This window comes from Grosmannia clavigera, assembly GCF_000143105.1.
Source record: "Grosmannia clavigera kw1407 unplaced genomic scaffold GCSC_179, whole genome shotgun sequence".
Lineage (NCBI taxonomy): Eukaryota > Fungi > Ascomycota > Sordariomycetes > Ophiostomatales > Ophiostomataceae > Leptographium > Leptographium clavigerum.
Window position 1 is genome coordinate 399187 of NW_014040759.1, and position 17598 is coordinate 416784.

The window sequence follows — 17598 nt, forward strand, 5'->3', positions numbered from 1 at the left end:
GAGGGATCGCTGCCGCGTTTCTGTGTTATGAACGGTCATTAGGATGGCGTTGGGACAAGACCAGGCGGGATTGCGTTTAGGAAAAGCCGGTAGGCAAAAGAGGTACTGGTCGATAGAAGAAGCAAATGGAGCCGTGATACGAATGGTTATATCACGTGCATAATCACGTGATAGCCCCGCCTAGGCGATAAGGAGGCTCGGACACTTGCTGTCGCAGCTTCGCAGCTTCTCCATCTCCATAATCCGAGGACGAAGCCACGACACAGACAACACAGAGCTCGAGGCGTGGTCCCGATGTCGAACAAGTATGGTAATTCGTATCGCGGCAACGCAAACGGCTATGGCAACTTTGGCCGGCCGCAACAAGCGCCGCCACAGCAGGCACAGCAGCAACAACAACAACGACAGGCGCAGCCGCAGCAGTCACCGAAGCCGACGGCACGACTGAGGCCCAGCGACGACTACGACCCGTACGGCGACGGATACGTGAGTTCATCATCACGAGAGCGGTCGCGCGGGCCGGCCTCACGCGGCGCGGCTGGACGATTCAAGCAGGCAGAAGAGCAACAGCAGGCGCCACCACAGCTGCCACCGCCACGACGACGACCAGAGCGACAGATCGGACAGGAGACGCTGGACCACATCCGAAAAGAATGGCCGTCGATGTGCGAGGCAGACTGCGTACCGGTGCAGATGGCGCTGCAGCTGCTGGACTCGAGCTCGGTCGGACGAGCACACGAATACCGGGGTTTCCAGGAGACGCACCAATACCTGCAGGACTCGCTCAAAGGCATCGTGCACGACTACCACCAGGGCTTCAACAGTTCGATCGGAACGTTCCACAAGATCCAGAACAGCATCCAGACGTCGCAGAAGAAGGTGCGGTGGCTGAAGGAGACGCTGGCGGCGAGCAAGGTGAACCTGTGCAAGACAGACCCGGAGCTGAAGAAGCTGTACGCGTCGTCACAGATGTACGACGACCTGCTGCAGACGCTGAACGACGTGGACGAGCTGCGACAGGTGCCGGAGCGGCTGGAGGCGCGGATCTCGGAGAAGCAGTTCCTGACGGCGGTGGACGTGTTGCAAAACGCGCTGCGGAAGCTGCAGAAGCCAGAGCTGGACGGGATCGGGGGCCTGAGCGAGCTGCGCAGCTACCTGGCGAACCAGGAGACGGCGCTGATGGACATCCTGGTGGAGGAGCTGCACGAACACATGTACCTCAAGTCGCCGTACTGCCAGGAGCGGTGGCAAGCGCTGGCAAAGCACCAGGGGACAGCCAACGAAGCGTACTACGGCAACGCGGCCTCGACGGTGGCGCCGTTCTACGCGCTGCTGGACGGGATGGAGTTTGAGCACGCGGTGCGCGAGGACCCGGCGCGCAACCCGGAGCGGGACACGTTCTACTACATCACGCTGGTGGTGGAGTCGCTCAACAAGCTGGGCCGGCTGGAGGGTGCGGTGGACCAGCTGAAGCAGCGGCTGCCGGTGGAGCTGTTTGGGGTGGTCAACGAGGCGGTGACGGAGGTGGACCGCAAGCACCCGAGCTCGCTGCGTGGCGGGTCGTCGGCGAACGCGAACGGATTGCACATCTACGGCAGCCGGGAGACGCAGCTGCGGGCGGACGTGATCTACGATCTGCTATGGACGCTGTACGGCAAGTTTGAGGCGATTGCCGAGGGTCACCGGGTGCTGCACGAGTACATCAAGGCGCTGATCCGGCGCGAGGGCGCGGGCAACAACAGCGCGCTGCTGGGCAGCTTCAAGGAGCTGTGGAATCTATACCAGAACGAGATCCGGTCGCTGCTGCACAACTACGTGACGACCGACGCAGACCTGTACCGGTTCAGCAACTCGCCGATGTCGGGAGCCGGCGGCTATGGCGGAGCGGCGAACGGCGGACGCAAGAGTATTTTTTCGTTTGCCGAGTCGGACGCGCGGTCAGACGAGATGGCGGCCGAGTACGAGGCGCTGGACGGGATCATCCGGTCAGCGGTGCCGGGACTGACGAGCGACGACGGGACAGGGAGCAGCAACCGGCGATCGGGGTCGGGCGGCAAACGAGGCAGCTCCAAGATCATCAGCTTCGGCTACGGGACAGCATCATCACAGCATCAGCATCAGCACCAGCAGGACGGGATGCGCAAGCCGCTGGTAGAGCCGAGCGTGTTCAACATGAGCCTGCTGTTGCCGCCGACACTCGTCTTTCTGCAGCGGCTGAAGAACATTGTGCCACCGGGATCGGACCTGGCGACAAGCACGCTGACGTCGTTTCTGGACAACTTTCTGGTCAACGTGTTCCAGCCGCAGCTGGACGAGACGCTGGGCAAGCTGAGCGAGGCGGTGTTTGGCGAGGCAGACGCCTTCCAGCCAGACGCACAGTGGAGCCAGGTGGCACGCAAGCCGGTATTCAAGGGCACGACGGCCTTTTTCTCGGTCGTCACAGCCTTCTGTCGGATGCTGGGGACGATTCCGCACGACCAGGCGCTCAGCACGCTGATCATCACGCAGATGATGCGGTACTACGACCGATGCTTCAGCTGGTACAAGGCGCTCGTGACGAAGACACCGGAGCGAGGCGTCGAGGTGGAGGGAGGAGAGGGAGGGGGTATAGTGGAAGGAGAAGGCAGCGTGGGCGTGGGTGTCAGTGTGGGAGTGGACGGCGACGGAGACGACACGACGCGACTGCGGCTATCGGCAGTACTGGCGCTGGAGGACGGCGACGTGTCGCGAACAGCGAAGCAGTTGTGGGAGGCGACAGGAGGAACGACAGGGCCGACAGAAGGGCTGCTGGGCCAGGAGGCGGAGCAGCTGATGAGACGGGCAGCACGACAGGGCAGCAGCGGACGGCTGGACGTGAGCGACGTGATTGCCGACCGGGAGACGATCACGTCGTTGTGTCTGCTGTACACGAGCATGAAATGGCTGGCGGTCAAGATTGCGGGACTGCGACACATCACGCAGCAAGACGCGGACTCGGCCTCGACGCGGTCGTCGTCGTCGCTGACGAAGCCGGGACGACGACGATGGACGCTGCTGCACGACGCGAGCCGGGCGTTTGCGGGTGGAGGAGCCGGCGGTGTGGACGAGGCAGCCGGCGGGGGGCCGGTGTACCTGCCGATGACCCAGGAGACGGCGCAGTCGTTTGACGGGATCGTGTCGTCGTGCGAAGAGCTGGCAACGACAGCTCTTTTGACGCTGCACCTGGAGGTGCGGTGTCGCATCGCATACGCGCTCGGCGTGGCGCTGTCGCCGCAGACGGCGCCGTATCTTCTGGACCAGGAGGTCAGCGAGCCGGATCCACAGATCCTGGCGCTCAACGGGGCGCTGATCGCGTACGACGAGACGGCGATGCGGTTTCTGCGCGAGCGCGAGGCCAACTTTGTGCGCACCGGGCTGGGCCAGCTGGCGGGCGCGTATCTGGTGGGCAACGCGCGCATGGTGCGGCCGATGAACAGCAAGGGCTGCGGGCGGATGCAGCTCAACATCCTGGTGCTGCAGCAGAACCTCAAGAACGTGGAGGAGGGCGTGGACCTGGCGCGGGCGGCGAACTACTACCGGCTCTTTGAGCAGGGGCCGGACGCGATCGTGGCCAAGGGACGGGAGGGGGGTGGGGGTACGGGTGAGGGCCAGGAAGCCCAAACGGACGAGGCCAATACGTTCTCCTACGATGAGCTCAAGGAGCTGATCGAGCTGTACTACTCGGAGCAGCTGGCGAACCCGGAGCGCGGAATCGAGAACGCGGCACGGCGGCAGATGGGGGAGAAGCTGATGGAGCTGGGAGAGCATTCGTGGCAGAAGTGAGGGGGTGAGGGTGAGGGTGAGGGTGAGGGTGAGGGTGAGGGTGAGGGTGAGGGTGAGGGTGAGGGTGAGGGTGAGGGTGAGGGTGAGGGGTGGAGGGTGGGGGTGAGGGGTAAGGGGTGGGGACAAGGGGTGAGGGTGAAGGGGAGGAGTCGGAGGAGTGAAAGTGCATGGGAGAATGGAATGTGAGTGGATTGGGTGAATGCGTAGATGGACAATGTTACGACGTATCTTACTCATCTGGAGTCCGTATGAGGCTATAAGTTTGAGCAAAACATCATCCATGGATGATATGATCAGTCTTGATGTCTTTCTACATTCCAAGCATGCACTCACCGCACAGACCGCCGGCCGAGCCCGCCGCCAGCTCGATCCAGCAGAGACAGAGACTGGTCTGGACAGTCGGAAGCAGGTCGTCTGCAGAACAGGGAAAAGGGGAGGCGAGACTCGTTAGGGGCGCACATCGGCTGATTGGCCAGAGGCAGAAAAGTGGGCCGCATACTACAGGGGTCGCACTGGCAGCTTTTCGGTGAGACGGCCTCCTATTTTTCCCTGTTCGGCCGGCGTCTTTCCTTCGATTTGTTCTTCTCATTTTTCTTAGTGTCTTTCTTCTCTCTGCCCGGCACGAGCAGAGTCTGTGCCCGGTCCGGGCAGGACGGAGCAAGATGGCCGGCTCCATCGTCTTTCATTACAAGGACCGCCGGCTTTGATTGCGATAAGCCCAAGACGTGGACATACACCGACAAAGGGGAGAGGCGGAAGACGCCAACTTGAGCAGACGCGTTGGACGTACTCGGACTCTGAAGACGTGTAGTAAGATCCTCGTAGAAGGGATCCTACGGAGTACAATGTAGAATACCGTTCTGGTGGACACAACACAGCACAACGGCCAACACCAACAGCCGACAACAACCAACAGCAACAAGACAAAACACCCCAGACAGCCTCGTCTGATCGATCTCAGCACCGGCCGCACACCGTATTTACCACTCCGTCCATTCCTCCACGCGTGGAGCCCCCCAATAGAACATCCCCACAGTCCGCCTCGTCCGTCCTGCACCGCTTCTCCCGCACGTCTCCAACCGCGGCCAAGCGCCACACCTACAGCAACACACACGCCAGCAGCGTAGCGCTTCTAGTGGCGGCCAGCACCACCAGCTGCACTAAGCCGCCCCCCTCTCCCAATAAAAAAAAACCCTTGTGCCCCCCCGGCGCCCCTGTTGTTGCGCGTTCTTCTGCTGCCCGCCCCACGGGCGAGAAAGGGGCAGGGAGGGACCTCGCCGCTTTTCCCTACCTCCTTGTCCTCTCTTCCTCATCTCGCTCCTTCCCCTTCATTCTACCACGCCCGCCCGACTCCTTCCCCCTTTGATTTCAATTCGGCCGTCTTTTTCTTTTCCTTGTCCGATCGCGCCCATTGGCACATCTCTCGCTTCTCTTCTCTTCCTATTCCAGTCCTTCATTTTCTAAAACAAAGCGAAAACCGTCCCCCCCCCCTCTCCCCCCCCGGCGTCCACTGCCCATTTCCAGAAGAGAGCCCCTGCTCGTGTCCGATCCCACAAATACGCCAAGATCCCTTTACGCATCTGTCTCTTTCAGGACCGTCATCCGACTGCGAACACTGCCTCACTTTTACTCGCCAAGATCGAACCGGACAAGGAACGACAGCAACATCAACATCAATAATAACAGTCACGATAACAACAACAACAACAACGCCTCCATTCCAACCAGTTATCGCCGGCTGACATCATCCACCCGCTATTCTTTCCCACTCGTCTGCGCGTTGGCTGCTGCAGCCATCCGATCCGAGCTGCGACAATGTCGATCCCGTGAGTCAATCGTCACCTCGCCCGAGAGACCGGTCTGGACCGCTCACTGACCCTGCCGCAGCGCGGCCTTTAAATCCTTTTGGCATTCCATGACCAGCAATGACCGCCGTACGTGACCCTCCGCCGACGCGCTACCGCGTCTTGTGACTCGCTTCTGACAAGCTGCAGATTCCGAGTACAACTCTCCGTATCGGACTGGCCAACATGTGCCGCTCAGCTCCGAGAACCGGCGCATGAGCGCCCTGGCCGCCGTGGCTACCGCCTCCGACTCGCGCGCCGACATCTCTTCTCCCTACTACACCGACGAGGGCGCCCTCAGCCCAGCCATGTCCCAGCGTCCCCTCCGCAGTCCCGGCATGCCGCTGAGCCCGGCCCCCTACTCACCCGGTGCGCGGTCGGAGAGCGCCCGGCGGGGTCAGCGAACCCACGACGGCTTCGAGGTCTCCACACCCAATGGCGAGATCCCCATGCAGGCGTTTCAGGACGGCCTGCCCCCACCGCCCCCCATAAGCCGCTCCTGGGAGCGCATCGACAGCTGGGCCGAGGAAAACTTCCCTGAACTGTTCGACAACCTCTGCGAGGGCTGCACCACCAACGACCTCAATGACCTCGAGCACATGCTCGACTGCTCCCTGCCCATGGACGTCCGCGACTCCTTGCAGGCCCACGATGGCCAGGAGCGCGGCGGCCTGCCCACCGGCATCATCTTCGGCTGCATGCTGCTGGACTGCGAAGAGATCGTCCAGGAGTGGGACAACTGGCGCAAGGTGAACTCGGAGTACCTGCAGCAGTCGGCTGCCGCCGCTGCCGCCGCTGCTGCCGCCGCCGCTGAGGCTGCCAAGGCCAGCAGCGCCGAGGCTGGCAACGGGAGCGTCGATGGCGAGGGCAGCGACGAGGCCTCCTCGTCCAAGGCCCCGTCCACCACCGCTGCTCCGGGCCGGCCCATGTGGCGACAGGAGCTGCAGTCCCGCCAGGACTGCGTGCCCGCCAACGCCGTCCAGAAGGTCTATGCTCACCCGGCCTGGATACCACTGGTCCGTGATTGGGGTGGCAACAACCTGGCGATTGATCTGGCCCCTGGTCCCACCGGTACTTGGGGCCAGGTGATTTTGTTTGGTCGTGACTACGATACCAAGTACGTGGTCGCGCGGTCATGGTCTGCCTTTGTTGCCATCGTGGCCGACGACCTGAACAGCGGCAAGTGGTTCATCGAAGAGGACAGCAACGAGCTGAAGCTGCGCGAATTCAAGAACAGCCGGGTCGAGCCAGGCTACTTTGACATTCTCCGGTGGCGGACGGACCAGAAGTTCGGCCGCCGTCAACCGAACCCGAAGCGGAAGTCCATGGCGCCGAGCGTCGTCGCCTCGCCGACCGGTACTGGCTCGCCCTACATCAGCCCGACAGAACCGCCGTCAGAGCCCCGTGGCCGGCCATTACAGCGCCTGAGCTCGCCGTCTCCGCTTGGCAGCCCCAGCCGGCCCGGATTTGGCAAGTCGCCCTTGGCTCGCGTGACAGAAGAGGCTTCACTTCCCAGCTCGGGCGCCGCGTCGCCTAACGGCAAGGCTGCCGAGAAGCTAGTCGAGGTAGAAACGCCACGAGTGAGCAGCGATGCGAGCAGGCCTGCTGAGCCGGTCTCTCCCCTTGTTGCCTCTCCTGCTTCTGCTACGGCTGCGGCTACCCCTGCCGCTGCTGTCGCTGTCGCTACCTCGCCGCTGTCCGGATCGCCAAAGGCAGCATCGGTCTCGAGAAAGTCTACGCTCACAAACGGGACGCTGCAGGCGTCTGCGGAGGATGAGACCATGAAGACGATTGAGATCTAAGTGTCGGGACGATAGTTTCGTTTCTCGGTGCGGTCACTCCGTCTGCATGCTCACGATAAGGGCAGCCGCGCGAAGAATGGAAGAAAATGGGCCATAATCATATATTTACGGTTGAATCTGGATAGGAGTTCTTCGGCATCGGCGCCCCTGACGACAAAAAATAGTTCGGCCCGTCTGTTTCTTTCTTCTTACCCCTCCGTACCGTCCGAGCACTGCACAAAAGCAGGCGACCAGGCAATGGAGCCAACAACAGGAAAGCTCGGTTGTGCTCCGGGCTCCTTTTTCTGGTATCTACCGACGATAAGCGTTATTTCTCTTGGTCTTTAGCCGTTCGATTCGCTAGCTCCCGGAAGAGCTACAGCGTTGCCTCTCACGGCCGCTCACGAGCCGGCTCTGTCGCTTAAGACTTGGTGCCCCATCCGACGTGTCGTTGATGCAGGGCTCGATCTGGGATGTCCGATTGATGCTGTTGAGACGGGCGGACTCTTTGTGTTTTAATTATCGAATGCAGGATGGAGGGGGTGGCAAGGTCTCTTTCAGTGCCGCGAAGTAATAGCATGATGCATTCGCCTTTCTGGTGTTGTGTTTTTTTTTTCTGTTTAGGAGACGACCAATCGTCTTGGTGGGTATTGCCCCTTCTGACTGAGGTTTTCCCCGTTACGTTTACTATGGAGTGATGGGCGTTCTGGACGAGGGAAACGAAATACGCATGCATGCCTATGCAGTGGAAATTAGAAGGACAGTGGCAGCTGCAGCAATATACAGACAAGACCAATCGAGGAGCAAGCGTACGCATACATGGAGCATTGTGACGTAAACGTTTGCAGGAGCAACAAACGGTGTAGAAATCTTCGCTTATGTAAGCGGGATGCATGGGCGCACGGACCACAGGCCAGAGGACCTCTCTACGCGTATCTGATGGCCGACGCGTCTGGAAGGCTTAACGAGGCAGGTGCAACGCAGCGACGAGAAAAGAGGGAGGACGGCCGAATTGCATCTCTGTTTCTATCTACGACGTGCAGAGGCGACAACCGCAGTCATGTCGGGCACGCCGCGACCGTCGCAGAAGAAGCAGGCGTCGCTGATGAGCTTCTTCACGCCCAAGTCGGCGAGCCCAGCGCGAGAGGCAATCACCGCTGCAGCCAGTCTGCCATCAAGGAAGCGACCGCTGGAAGAAGACACGGATCAGGGGAAGGGCAAGGCGAGATTGAGCACGAAGCCGGCGGGCAAGCGGGTACGAAGCAGGGTGCGGGCAGAGAAAGGAGCGACAGACGCTGCGGTAGACGTTGCGGCAGTCGAGGCGGTGTTGCCATCATCACCGCTGCGAAGCTCCGGACGGACCGAGCGATATGTGTACGAGGAGAAGCGAGAGCGGGCAGGGGAGGCAGAGGCAGAGGCAGAGGAGGAGGACGCGGCGACGCGGCGCAAGAAGGAGGAGCTGCACCGGCAATTTGTGCGGAAGCTGGGACACCCGGACAGCCTGATGCGAAGGAGGCGACGAGGCGGGGAGAGAACGGCTGTCCGCGACGTGGACGTTGCCGACCCGACGGAGGGCTCGGAGATGGAGGTGGAGGGCGGCTCGGGCTCAGAGGCCGAGTCGGAGGCGGAAGAGGAGAAGCCGGCAAGAGGAAGCGGCAACAAGACGAAAAAGGGCAAGACCAACAAGCTGACGCCGATGGAGGTGCAGTTCCTGGAGATCAAGCGGCAGCACCCGGACACGCTGCTGGTGGTGGAGGTGGGCTACAAGTTCCGGTTCTTCGGCGAGGACGCGCGGACGGCGGGACGGCAGCTCGGGATTGTGTGCGTGCCGGGCAAGATGCGGTACGACGAGGACGCGTCGGAGGCGCACCTGGAGCGGTTTGCGTCGGCGAGTATCCCGGTGCCGCGGCTAGCCGTACACGTGCGGCGACTGGTGGCGGCTGGCCACAAGGTCGGGGTCGTCCGCCAGATGGAGACGGCCGCGCTCAAGAAGGCGGGCGACAACCGGAACGCGCCGTTTGTGCGCCGGTTGACGAGCGTCTACACCAAGGGGACGTACGTGGACGAGGAGATGGAAGCGACCACGAGCGAAACGAGCGAGGCGAAGCAAAATGGCGGCTACATCCTCTGTCTGACCGAGACCAGCGTTCGTGGTGGCGGCAGTGGTGCGGACGAACGGGTCGAGATCGGCGTGCTGGCCGTGCAGCCGACAACAGGTGACATCCTGTACGACCAGTTCGAGGACGGCTTCCTCCGGAGCGAGCTCGAGACCCGGCTGCTGCACATCGCCCCGTGCGAGCTCGTCATCGTCGGCACGCTCTCGCGGACAACGGAGAAGCTGGTGCAACATCTGTCGGGCAGCGCGGCCAACGTGTTTGGCGACCGGACGCGGGTCGAGCGGGTGGCGGGCAGCCCGACGGCGGCCAAGGCACACTCGGAGGTCGTGCAGTTCTACGGGAGGGTGGGTGGCGGTGATGGCGATCTTGATCTCGACCGCGTCCTCGCGCTGCCCGAAGCCGTGACCATCTGCTTGGCAGCCATGATTCAACACCTGGTCGAATATGGGCTGGATCACGTGTTTTCGCTGACTAAGAACTTTGCTTCGTTTGCGACGCGCCAGCATGTCCTACTCGGCGGCACCACGCTCGAGAGCCTGGAAGTGTACCGCAACGCGACGGACCACGGGCTGCGTGGCAGCCTGCTGTGGGCCGTGGACAAGACGCAGACGCGATTCGGCCACCGGCTGCTGCGCAAGTGGATCGGCCGGCCGCTGCTGGACGGCCGCGTCCTCGCCGCCCGTGCCGACGCCGTCGAGGAGCTGTTGGCCCGCGACACGGCTGCCGCCTCTGCCCGCCGCGACCGCCTCGACCGCCTGCTGGCTGCCAGCGCCCGCACCGACCTCGAGCGCAGCCTGATCCGCATCTGCTACGGCAGGTGCACGCGGTCGGAGCTGGCAGCCGTGCTGCAGGCGCTGCAGCGGATAGCCGGAGCGTTCGAGGACGACGAGGGGGACACGGGACATGGGCTTCGCTCCCCCATTCTTCGCAACGCCGTCGCTGCTCTGCCGGCCGTCGGCCCCATTGTCGGCCGCTTCCTCGACCAGATCGACGTCGATGCTGCCCGCCGCAACGACAAGTACGCCTTCTTTCGCGAGCCGGCCGAGACGGACGACATGACCAGCCACAAGATGGGCATCGCGGCCGTCGAGCTCGACCTCGAGGCCCAGCAGACCGTCATTGCCGAGACGCTCCAGACAGGGTCAAAAGCCAAAGCGAAGCCGTACGTGACCGTGGCTGGGATCGAGTTTCTCGTCGAGGTGTCCAATACGGAGCTGCGTCACGTGCCGGCCAGTTGGGCCAAGATCAGCGGCACCAAGCGCGTATCGCGCTTCCACCCGCCGGCCGTGGCCCGGCTGCTGCGCGAGCGCGACCAGCACCGCGAGGCCCTGGCGGCCGCCTGCGATGCCGCTTTTGCTGACCTGCTGCGCGCCGTCGCCGCCTGCTACCAGCCGCTGCGCGACGCCGTCACCGCCCTGGCCACGCTGGACTGTCTGGTGTCGCTGGCCCGCGTGGCCGCGCTGCCGGGCTACGTGCGGCCGGTCGTGCTGGGCGAGGATGACAGGGACAACGAAAAAGAGACGGCCCCGAGGCTAGTCATCCGCGGCGGACGCCATCCCGTGGCCGAGCACCTGCTGCCGGGGGGGTACATTCCCTTTTCGACGGAGATGGGGGGTAAAGACGAAGACGAAGACGAAAACGCGACAGCATCCAAACCGCCCGCCATCCTCATCACCGGTCCCAACATGGGCGGCAAGTCGTCGTTTGTGCGGGCGGTCGCGCTGCTGACGCTGCTGGCCCAGATCGGCTCGTTTGTGCCGGCCGACGCGATGGCACTGACGCTGGCCGACGCCATCCACACGCGCATGGGCGCGCGCGACAACCTGTTCGCGGGCGAGTCAACCTTTATGGTCGAGGTGTCCGAAACGGCCGCCATCCTGCGCGCCGCCACCGCCCGCTCGCTCGTCGTGCTGGACGAGCTCGGCCGCGGCACCAGCACCCACGACGGCGCCGCCATCGCCCACGCCGTGCTCGAACACATCGCCCGCGACGTCCGCTGCCGCACCCTCTTCATCACCCACTACCAGAGCCTCGCCCGCGTCGCCGACGGGCTCGTCGATCACGCCGGACTCCCCCTCGTCCAGAACGTCCACATGCGCTTCGCCGCCCGGAACCGCGGCCTGGTCGGTGATGCTGGAAAGGCCGAAATGAAAAACACTGAAAACACTGAAAACTCCGAAAACCCCGAATCCCCCGACACCGACACCGACAACACCGAAATCACCTTCCTCTACGAAGTCGCCCCCGGCATGGCCCACCGCTCCTACGGCCTCAACGTCGCCCGCCTCGCTCGCCTCCCACAGCGCGTCATCGCCGTCGCCAACCGCATGTCCCGCGAGATGGAACACAACACCCGCGTCCGCCGCCTCCAGGCCGCCGCTCACCTCACCGCCGACCTCCTCGCTCACCCTCAGCAGCCACTTTCGGCAGCCTCCATCGCAGCAAACCGTCTCCAACTCCTCGTCTCCACCATTGAGCAGCTCTGATCTTCATCTCTTGCTACGATCATCTAGACCTCTAATGCACACCCATCATTCATATAGTAATCGTGCTTGCTGCTGTATTGTGTAAGCCCTGAAATATGCCCGTGCAGCCGGCGAGATGTTGTGGTTAATCCCGAGGTGGAAAATCATAACTCCAAATATTCGGCTCGCGGCCAAAACAGCCAGCCATCAAAGAAACTCATAGTACAGCTGAAGAAAACATATGCCCCTCCATAATCCCCGTCCGAACCTTGATGCACGTGCTGAGCTCTAGATACAACTTTTATAAGGAACAGGCAAAACGCCGTAAACATAAACGTGTAAAATGCCACCCGTTTTCCCTGCTGCCGTTTTCTTGGCCTACCCTTTTTCCCACCCAAATATCAATGACTTGACTGCATTTCAACATTCTGACGCCATCACACGTCAAACAGCGCCGCCGAGTTGCGGAAGGCCTGTTCGGAAAACGATGGCTCCCGCAGAGAAGCGTCGCGCTGCTCCACGAATCCAAACGGGTTAGCATTCGCATCCAACCCGAATGCGAAGCCCAGTCGCCGCCCATGAGCCCCATGAAACGGCCCTGTCGATCCCTCGTCCCCGTTGCCCCCAGCGAACAGCTGGCTGTCAAATGTCGCATACATCCCTCCGCTGTGTGCATTCAGTGACGTCATGGGGCTGTTTCCCATACCATGAAGTCCGCTGCCAAATGACGCTGCTTGCGAACGGAACCCCAGTTGTGCCGACTCTGCTTCGCTGTCAAAGAAACGACTCGACTGTGCATTTTTGAATAACGAGCCCGATTCGGCTAGGCTCATATTTGGGTCCAGTTGCTGCAGAGCTGGTCGATTGTGCTGACCTGGATCAAATCTATGTTGTAGTCACATTGTCAGACACTCATCATCGCTATTGGGTGGTGTCTGGCTAGAACTCAACCCGTTGCCATGTAGAACATCGTCCAGATGGCTCTCTGTGGCGTCCATGTCTGTACCAATCGATTTAGCTTCGTTTCTCCACTCGGCATAGATCACAAAGTCACTGCAGAGACAAGCAATATCGGAATGTTACCTTGGTTGTTCCCCGACCCCTCGTAAAACACGTTGAAGGTAGCCCTGTCCGTGGCATCGACCATGGGCAAGCCATGAACTTCTGCTCCGCAGATCGTATCCAGTCCTTCGGCCTTCTTCTTTTTGCCTCCCTTCTCACCAGTCTTGCCGACACCCCTCGTCTGAAGGCTGTTTGTCGCCTCGCCCGCCGTTGTTCTGCCAGCACGTTTCCTTTTCGGACGGCCGTCAATCCCATCTCCCACCCCCAACGATTCCAAAGTACCAGTTATCGTCGGAGTGTTTCGTGGCCGGTACTTTCTCTTGCGGACAGGGCTGTTTGGAGGGCTTCCGTCGATAGACGGACTGGCGTAAATGTCCCGCACTTTATAAATGTCTCCATTCAAACCCCAGACCGTCTCGGTGGCCATCACAGCTTCAGAAGTCAGCTTCATCTGTTCAATCACGCCCCCATCTTTGCGCTGGTTCCTTTTCCGCTTCTGATCCGCTGTCGCAGAGTCGAACAAGGCCATTCCTGGCCAGACAACACCTTTGAGTCTGTTTTCCTGCCCGTCATCGTCCAGTAGGTCAATGCTAAGAGCTCTGTCCAAATCAGATGCGACCGTATGAGAGATTGAATCTATATCAGACATGAGGCTTTGGTGTCTCATATCAGAGTTGGTAACAGCGGCATTTTCTTGAAAGAAATAGCTAGGCTGTTGTCCATTCGAAGCTGGCGTATGGTAAGCCGATTCGTCCATGTATGAAGTATTCGGGGTATCATTGAAAAAAAGCGGAGTGGCGTTCCAATGGCCGGTCGCAGGAAAATGGTCGGGCGTGTGAAATCCCGATGCTGCATCGAAATCCATCTTTATAGAATCGACAGTGCTTGTTGACTGACGTGACTTTGCCTATGTATTGTTATTTATTTAGTGCATTTTCTCGATGCCAGCGAAATAAGCCACGTGAACTTACTGATGATGTTGAAGAACGGCCACGGCGAGCTGTCTTGTGATTCTTGGCTGCAAGCCGGTCTGACAGTAGCGTCTCGATCCCGTTTATGGAATACCATTCTTCATAGCGCCGGAGGCGCTCCCTGGCTCCGATTTCAGTCTTCGCCTTGAATTCCATGTTGAACTTCTGATGCAGATGTGATTTTGACGAGACATGGGTCAAGAGGTGCGACACGTCTGAAAAGGATGGTCTTTTTGGACAAAGGACACACTCCAGCGGAATGGGCCGAATATCCTCTCCCTTACAAACCTCCATCGGGGCGACAGCAGCCATTTTGTCGGGATTGGTGTGAGAAGATTCAAACTGAATTGATTCTGATTCCGTTGTGACAATAGACTGGGGTGGTTAGCAGGCTTACGTGAAAAGCAGGTGGCGTTGGCGACGTTTGGCCGAAAAAAAGCCGGCAGAAATAGAAAGCACGAACTGCTTGCAGTGTGGGAAATAATGGTCTGGCGGGACCAGTGCAAAAAGGGCGGTAGGTGATGTGTAGGATGCCTTTTTTCTTCGAGGCCAATTGCATGCCCACCCGAAGCAGAGAAGAGAGAGTAAAACAATAGACGCCCTGTGTCGAGATGCAGAGAGGAAAGAAGGACTGAAAGGAAAAACACGACAGGCACAGCCAGTCAAAACGACCAAAAAGCGTGGAAGACAAGATCAAAGAGGGTCCGAGCAAGTTCTTGATGAGTGGGTGATCGGGAAGAAGGAGACGTTGGCAGCGAGCAAGAACTTACGCTTTGCGTAATTTCTATTCAAGGAAATAGTCCGTCTCGGCGAAATAGTATTTTGTGTTTGAAAATTGCGAAGGGTCGGATTTCCAGGTTGTGTTCGTATGTTTATGCACCCCCTCTTTTTGCTGTCTCCTTGTCTCCTTCCCTGCCGAGTCTCTTGCTTCTTTTATTTACTCACACAGAGGCTCTTTCATCCACGATAACGGTCAAAACTAATTGTTATATTACAGCACGCGTTGCCAAATCGGTCTCAAATTGTGTTTGCCGAATCGAGGCTTGAACACCGGATGGAAGGAACGGACGAGAAGAAACAGAAACTTAATAACGACAAATGGACGAATGTGTGAGAGACCTGATGGATAGGTCAACCGGAAGCTAGACAAAGGACCCGATTAGCAAGAGCAATTGGTTACTTGTTAACAAGAATGGCCAAAGTGAGGATGTGAAGTTCCATATCACGATGCCCATTCGAAGGGGTGATAGGCAAAGTGACAGCTCGGTAACGAGGGAGCAAAATGCTGGCAGTACCCACGATAACGAAACCCAGATGGATGCATATAAGAAAGCAGAAGACCGTAGGGAAGAAGATGGAGGGCAGGACTGATGGAGACGAGAATTGAAGGACTAATCTTTGAATACTGCTGCAGAGACGAGGGCGAGGAACACATACCTTTGGGGTTCGCTGTAGGACGACCTCAGTGAAGAGTTGCCCAAGTATTAATCAGCCTCATATAGATGGCCAATCCTAGAAGTGAGTGATTCCAGGCTGGTGGAAAACAAAACTAGGAGATTCAGCCTGGTACGTGACGCTCGTGAGGGGATGCTTATGTGGAGGCTGGTGATCATGACAAAATGAAGACGAAGGGAAGGAGAGAATGAAGGAAGGGAGAGAAGCAGTATGGGCGAGAACATTATTGTGAGCAAGCTCATGGAGGAAATGGAAGGTGGCTCCAACCGGTCCCTGCAAGTTGAAAAAGACGGGAAGGAACGATCTGGGCTCGTTCCCACCGGCGCGTCGAATTCAGAAAGCGCGTTATTTCGACTTTCCCGTTCCCCTGATCAACCGGACCATCCACAAAGAGCAATTGAGGTAGGCACGCGGTCTTGACACGAACACATGTGACTCTTGCCTTAGTCAGGAAGGCCGGCTCTTGGTTATCCCGAATTATAGAAAAGCTGAAACTCATAAAGAAGCCTTTTATGAACGAAAAATGAAAACAAAGAATTTGGGCTTTGCTGAATGCAGACCCGTTTTCAAGGAAGACAGTAGAAACCACAAAATTGCAATCGTGCCTATCAAGGCTGGCGGCATCTATCACGAACCACAAAGAAAATGCAACACCAAGAGAAGTGACGATATTGCCATGAAATTAGCACAGGACAACAGCATCCCGAGGTCTCTGGAGATCTTGGCGAGATCACTTGGAAGTGTGAATTATCTTGTCTCTTGTCTATCCATGGAAGAGCTAGAAAAGAGATGGGATGTATGTATTTCAGTCAGACTCAGCGTCTCCCCGTGGCCCAACAACACGGGCAATTGTCAATTTGGGCATGCAATATGCAGCATTCACGGGCACCAGCCCGGGATAGTCGAGCAGGCTTAGGCCAGCCACAGAGTACACGGTGTGCCATACGTCGACCATGTTGCCGGGCCGGTCAGCAAAGCCACCGTCCTCTGGGTCTTGGCACCGAAGAATAAAGGCCACCAGCTGGTCGCGGTCGACCCAATGGAGACGGTTGATGAGTGTCAGGCTGCTGAGCACCCACCAGCTGTAGCAGACGTCTTCCTTCTTCTCCGGGCGGCCGTTAAGCCCGCCACCCACGATCTGGCGCTCGCTTAACCAGCGGCCAAGCTTGTCGGCATCAGCCAAGTCGAGGCGGCCGGCGATGGACAAGGCGGCCAGACAGGTGAAGATCTGACCCGCATGGGACTCGGCACCAGGACGAGAACCGTAGCCGCCGTCAAAGTTGGCACATGAGGCGACGTACTCGACGGCCTTGCCAACGTCGACAAGAGAGAGCATACCGAGCAAGGACAGGGCGTTCAGCGCGCCATACAGGAAGCGAGTGTCTTCCTCGCCCCACTCATCGCCGGAAAAGGTGCCGGTTGAGCGGTTTTGCAGGCCGGAAATGACTGGAGGAGTGTAAGCATGAGCGATAGCGAGTGTGTGAGTGGGTGTGTGTGTGTATGAGAGCGGTTGCCTAGCCTGTGCCATCCAGAGTGAAGCACATACACTTTCCAACCGTAGCCTTGCCCTTTCCCCGCGAATCGAGAGCGTCCAGGCCGTCAACCATGGCGAGGATCTGTATGGCGCTGACGGTGTACAGCATGTGAGCGTCGTGACCCGGAGCAGCGCCGAAGCCACCATTGTCGTGCTGGCATGAGAGCACAAAATCAATAGTCTCATCGCGGGGAAGAGCCTCTGGACGGCCCAAAAAATGCAGCGCGGCCAGACCCCAGTAGAGGCCGTTGAGGCGCAAGTGCTCAGTCAGCCAAAACTCATAGGCATCCTGGTGAGAGTTGAGGCCCTGGATATATTTGACGTGGGCGGCTGTGGCGAGCTGGACCTCACTGCTGGGAGGCTTGTCTGAAGCTTCGTTCATGGCGACGGCAAAGAGAGACACGGCAAATGACGCAGTGCATTTCCTCGTGCGGAAGTGGGCCTGGGGTACGGAAGAATGCTCATGGGGATGCCAAGAGGCAGCCTAGCCTCCTGCTGCGCTATCACCGCCTCAAGTTATCTTACATAAGGCGATGACGTGGTCACGTGAGAAGGCTTTCTGTGTAGG

The 17598-nt window shown here is 59.3% G+C and overlaps 5 protein-coding genes across 5 annotated transcripts; 3 read left to right on the plus strand and 2 right to left on the minus strand.

Annotated features, from left to right (window-relative positions):
- Window positions 1–294: 294 nt before the first annotated feature.
- CMQ_144 (exocyst complex component) lies at window positions 295–3801 on the plus strand (the record flags this gene model as incomplete). Its single annotated transcript, XM_014313766.1, has 1 exon — window positions 295–3801. The coding sequence occupies one exon, from the start codon at window positions 295–297 to the stop codon at window positions 3799–3801; it is 3507 nt and encodes a 1168-aa protein (XP_014169241.1).
- Window positions 3802–5616: 1815 nt separating this feature from the next.
- On the plus strand, window positions 5617–7447 carry CMQ_290 (beta-glucan biosynthesis regulatory protein; the record flags this gene model as incomplete). The annotated part of the gene is made up of 3 exons (XM_014313912.1): window positions 5617–5627; window positions 5689–5735; window positions 5796–7447. The coding sequence occupies 3 exons, from the start codon at window positions 5617–5619 to the stop codon at window positions 7445–7447; spliced, it is 1710 nt and encodes a 569-aa protein (XP_014169387.1).
- Window positions 7448–8486: 1039 nt separating this feature from the next.
- On the plus strand, window positions 8487–12029 carry CMQ_186 (DNA mismatch repair protein msh3; the record flags this gene model as incomplete). Its single annotated transcript, XM_014313808.1, has 1 exon — window positions 8487–12029. One exon carries the CDS (start codon window positions 8487–8489, stop codon window positions 12027–12029), a length of 3543 nt encoding a protein of 1180 aa, XP_014169283.1.
- Window positions 12030–12445: 416 nt separating this feature from the next.
- On the minus strand, window positions 12446–14353 carry CMQ_81 (uncharacterized protein; the record flags this gene model as incomplete). The annotated part of the gene is made up of 3 exons (XM_014314020.1): window positions 12446–12882; window positions 13092–13977; window positions 14042–14353. 3 exons carry the CDS (start codon window positions 14351–14353, stop codon window positions 12446–12448), a joined length of 1635 nt encoding a protein of 544 aa, XP_014169495.1.
- A 1948-nt stretch (window positions 14354–16301) lies between these two features.
- CMQ_227 (rab beta subunit) lies at window positions 16302–17412 on the minus strand (the record flags this gene model as incomplete). Its single annotated transcript, XM_014313849.1, has 2 exons — window positions 16302–16942; window positions 17043–17412. 2 exons carry the CDS (start codon window positions 17410–17412, stop codon window positions 16302–16304), a joined length of 1011 nt encoding a protein of 336 aa, XP_014169324.1.
- Window positions 17413–17598: the final 186 nt, after the last annotated feature.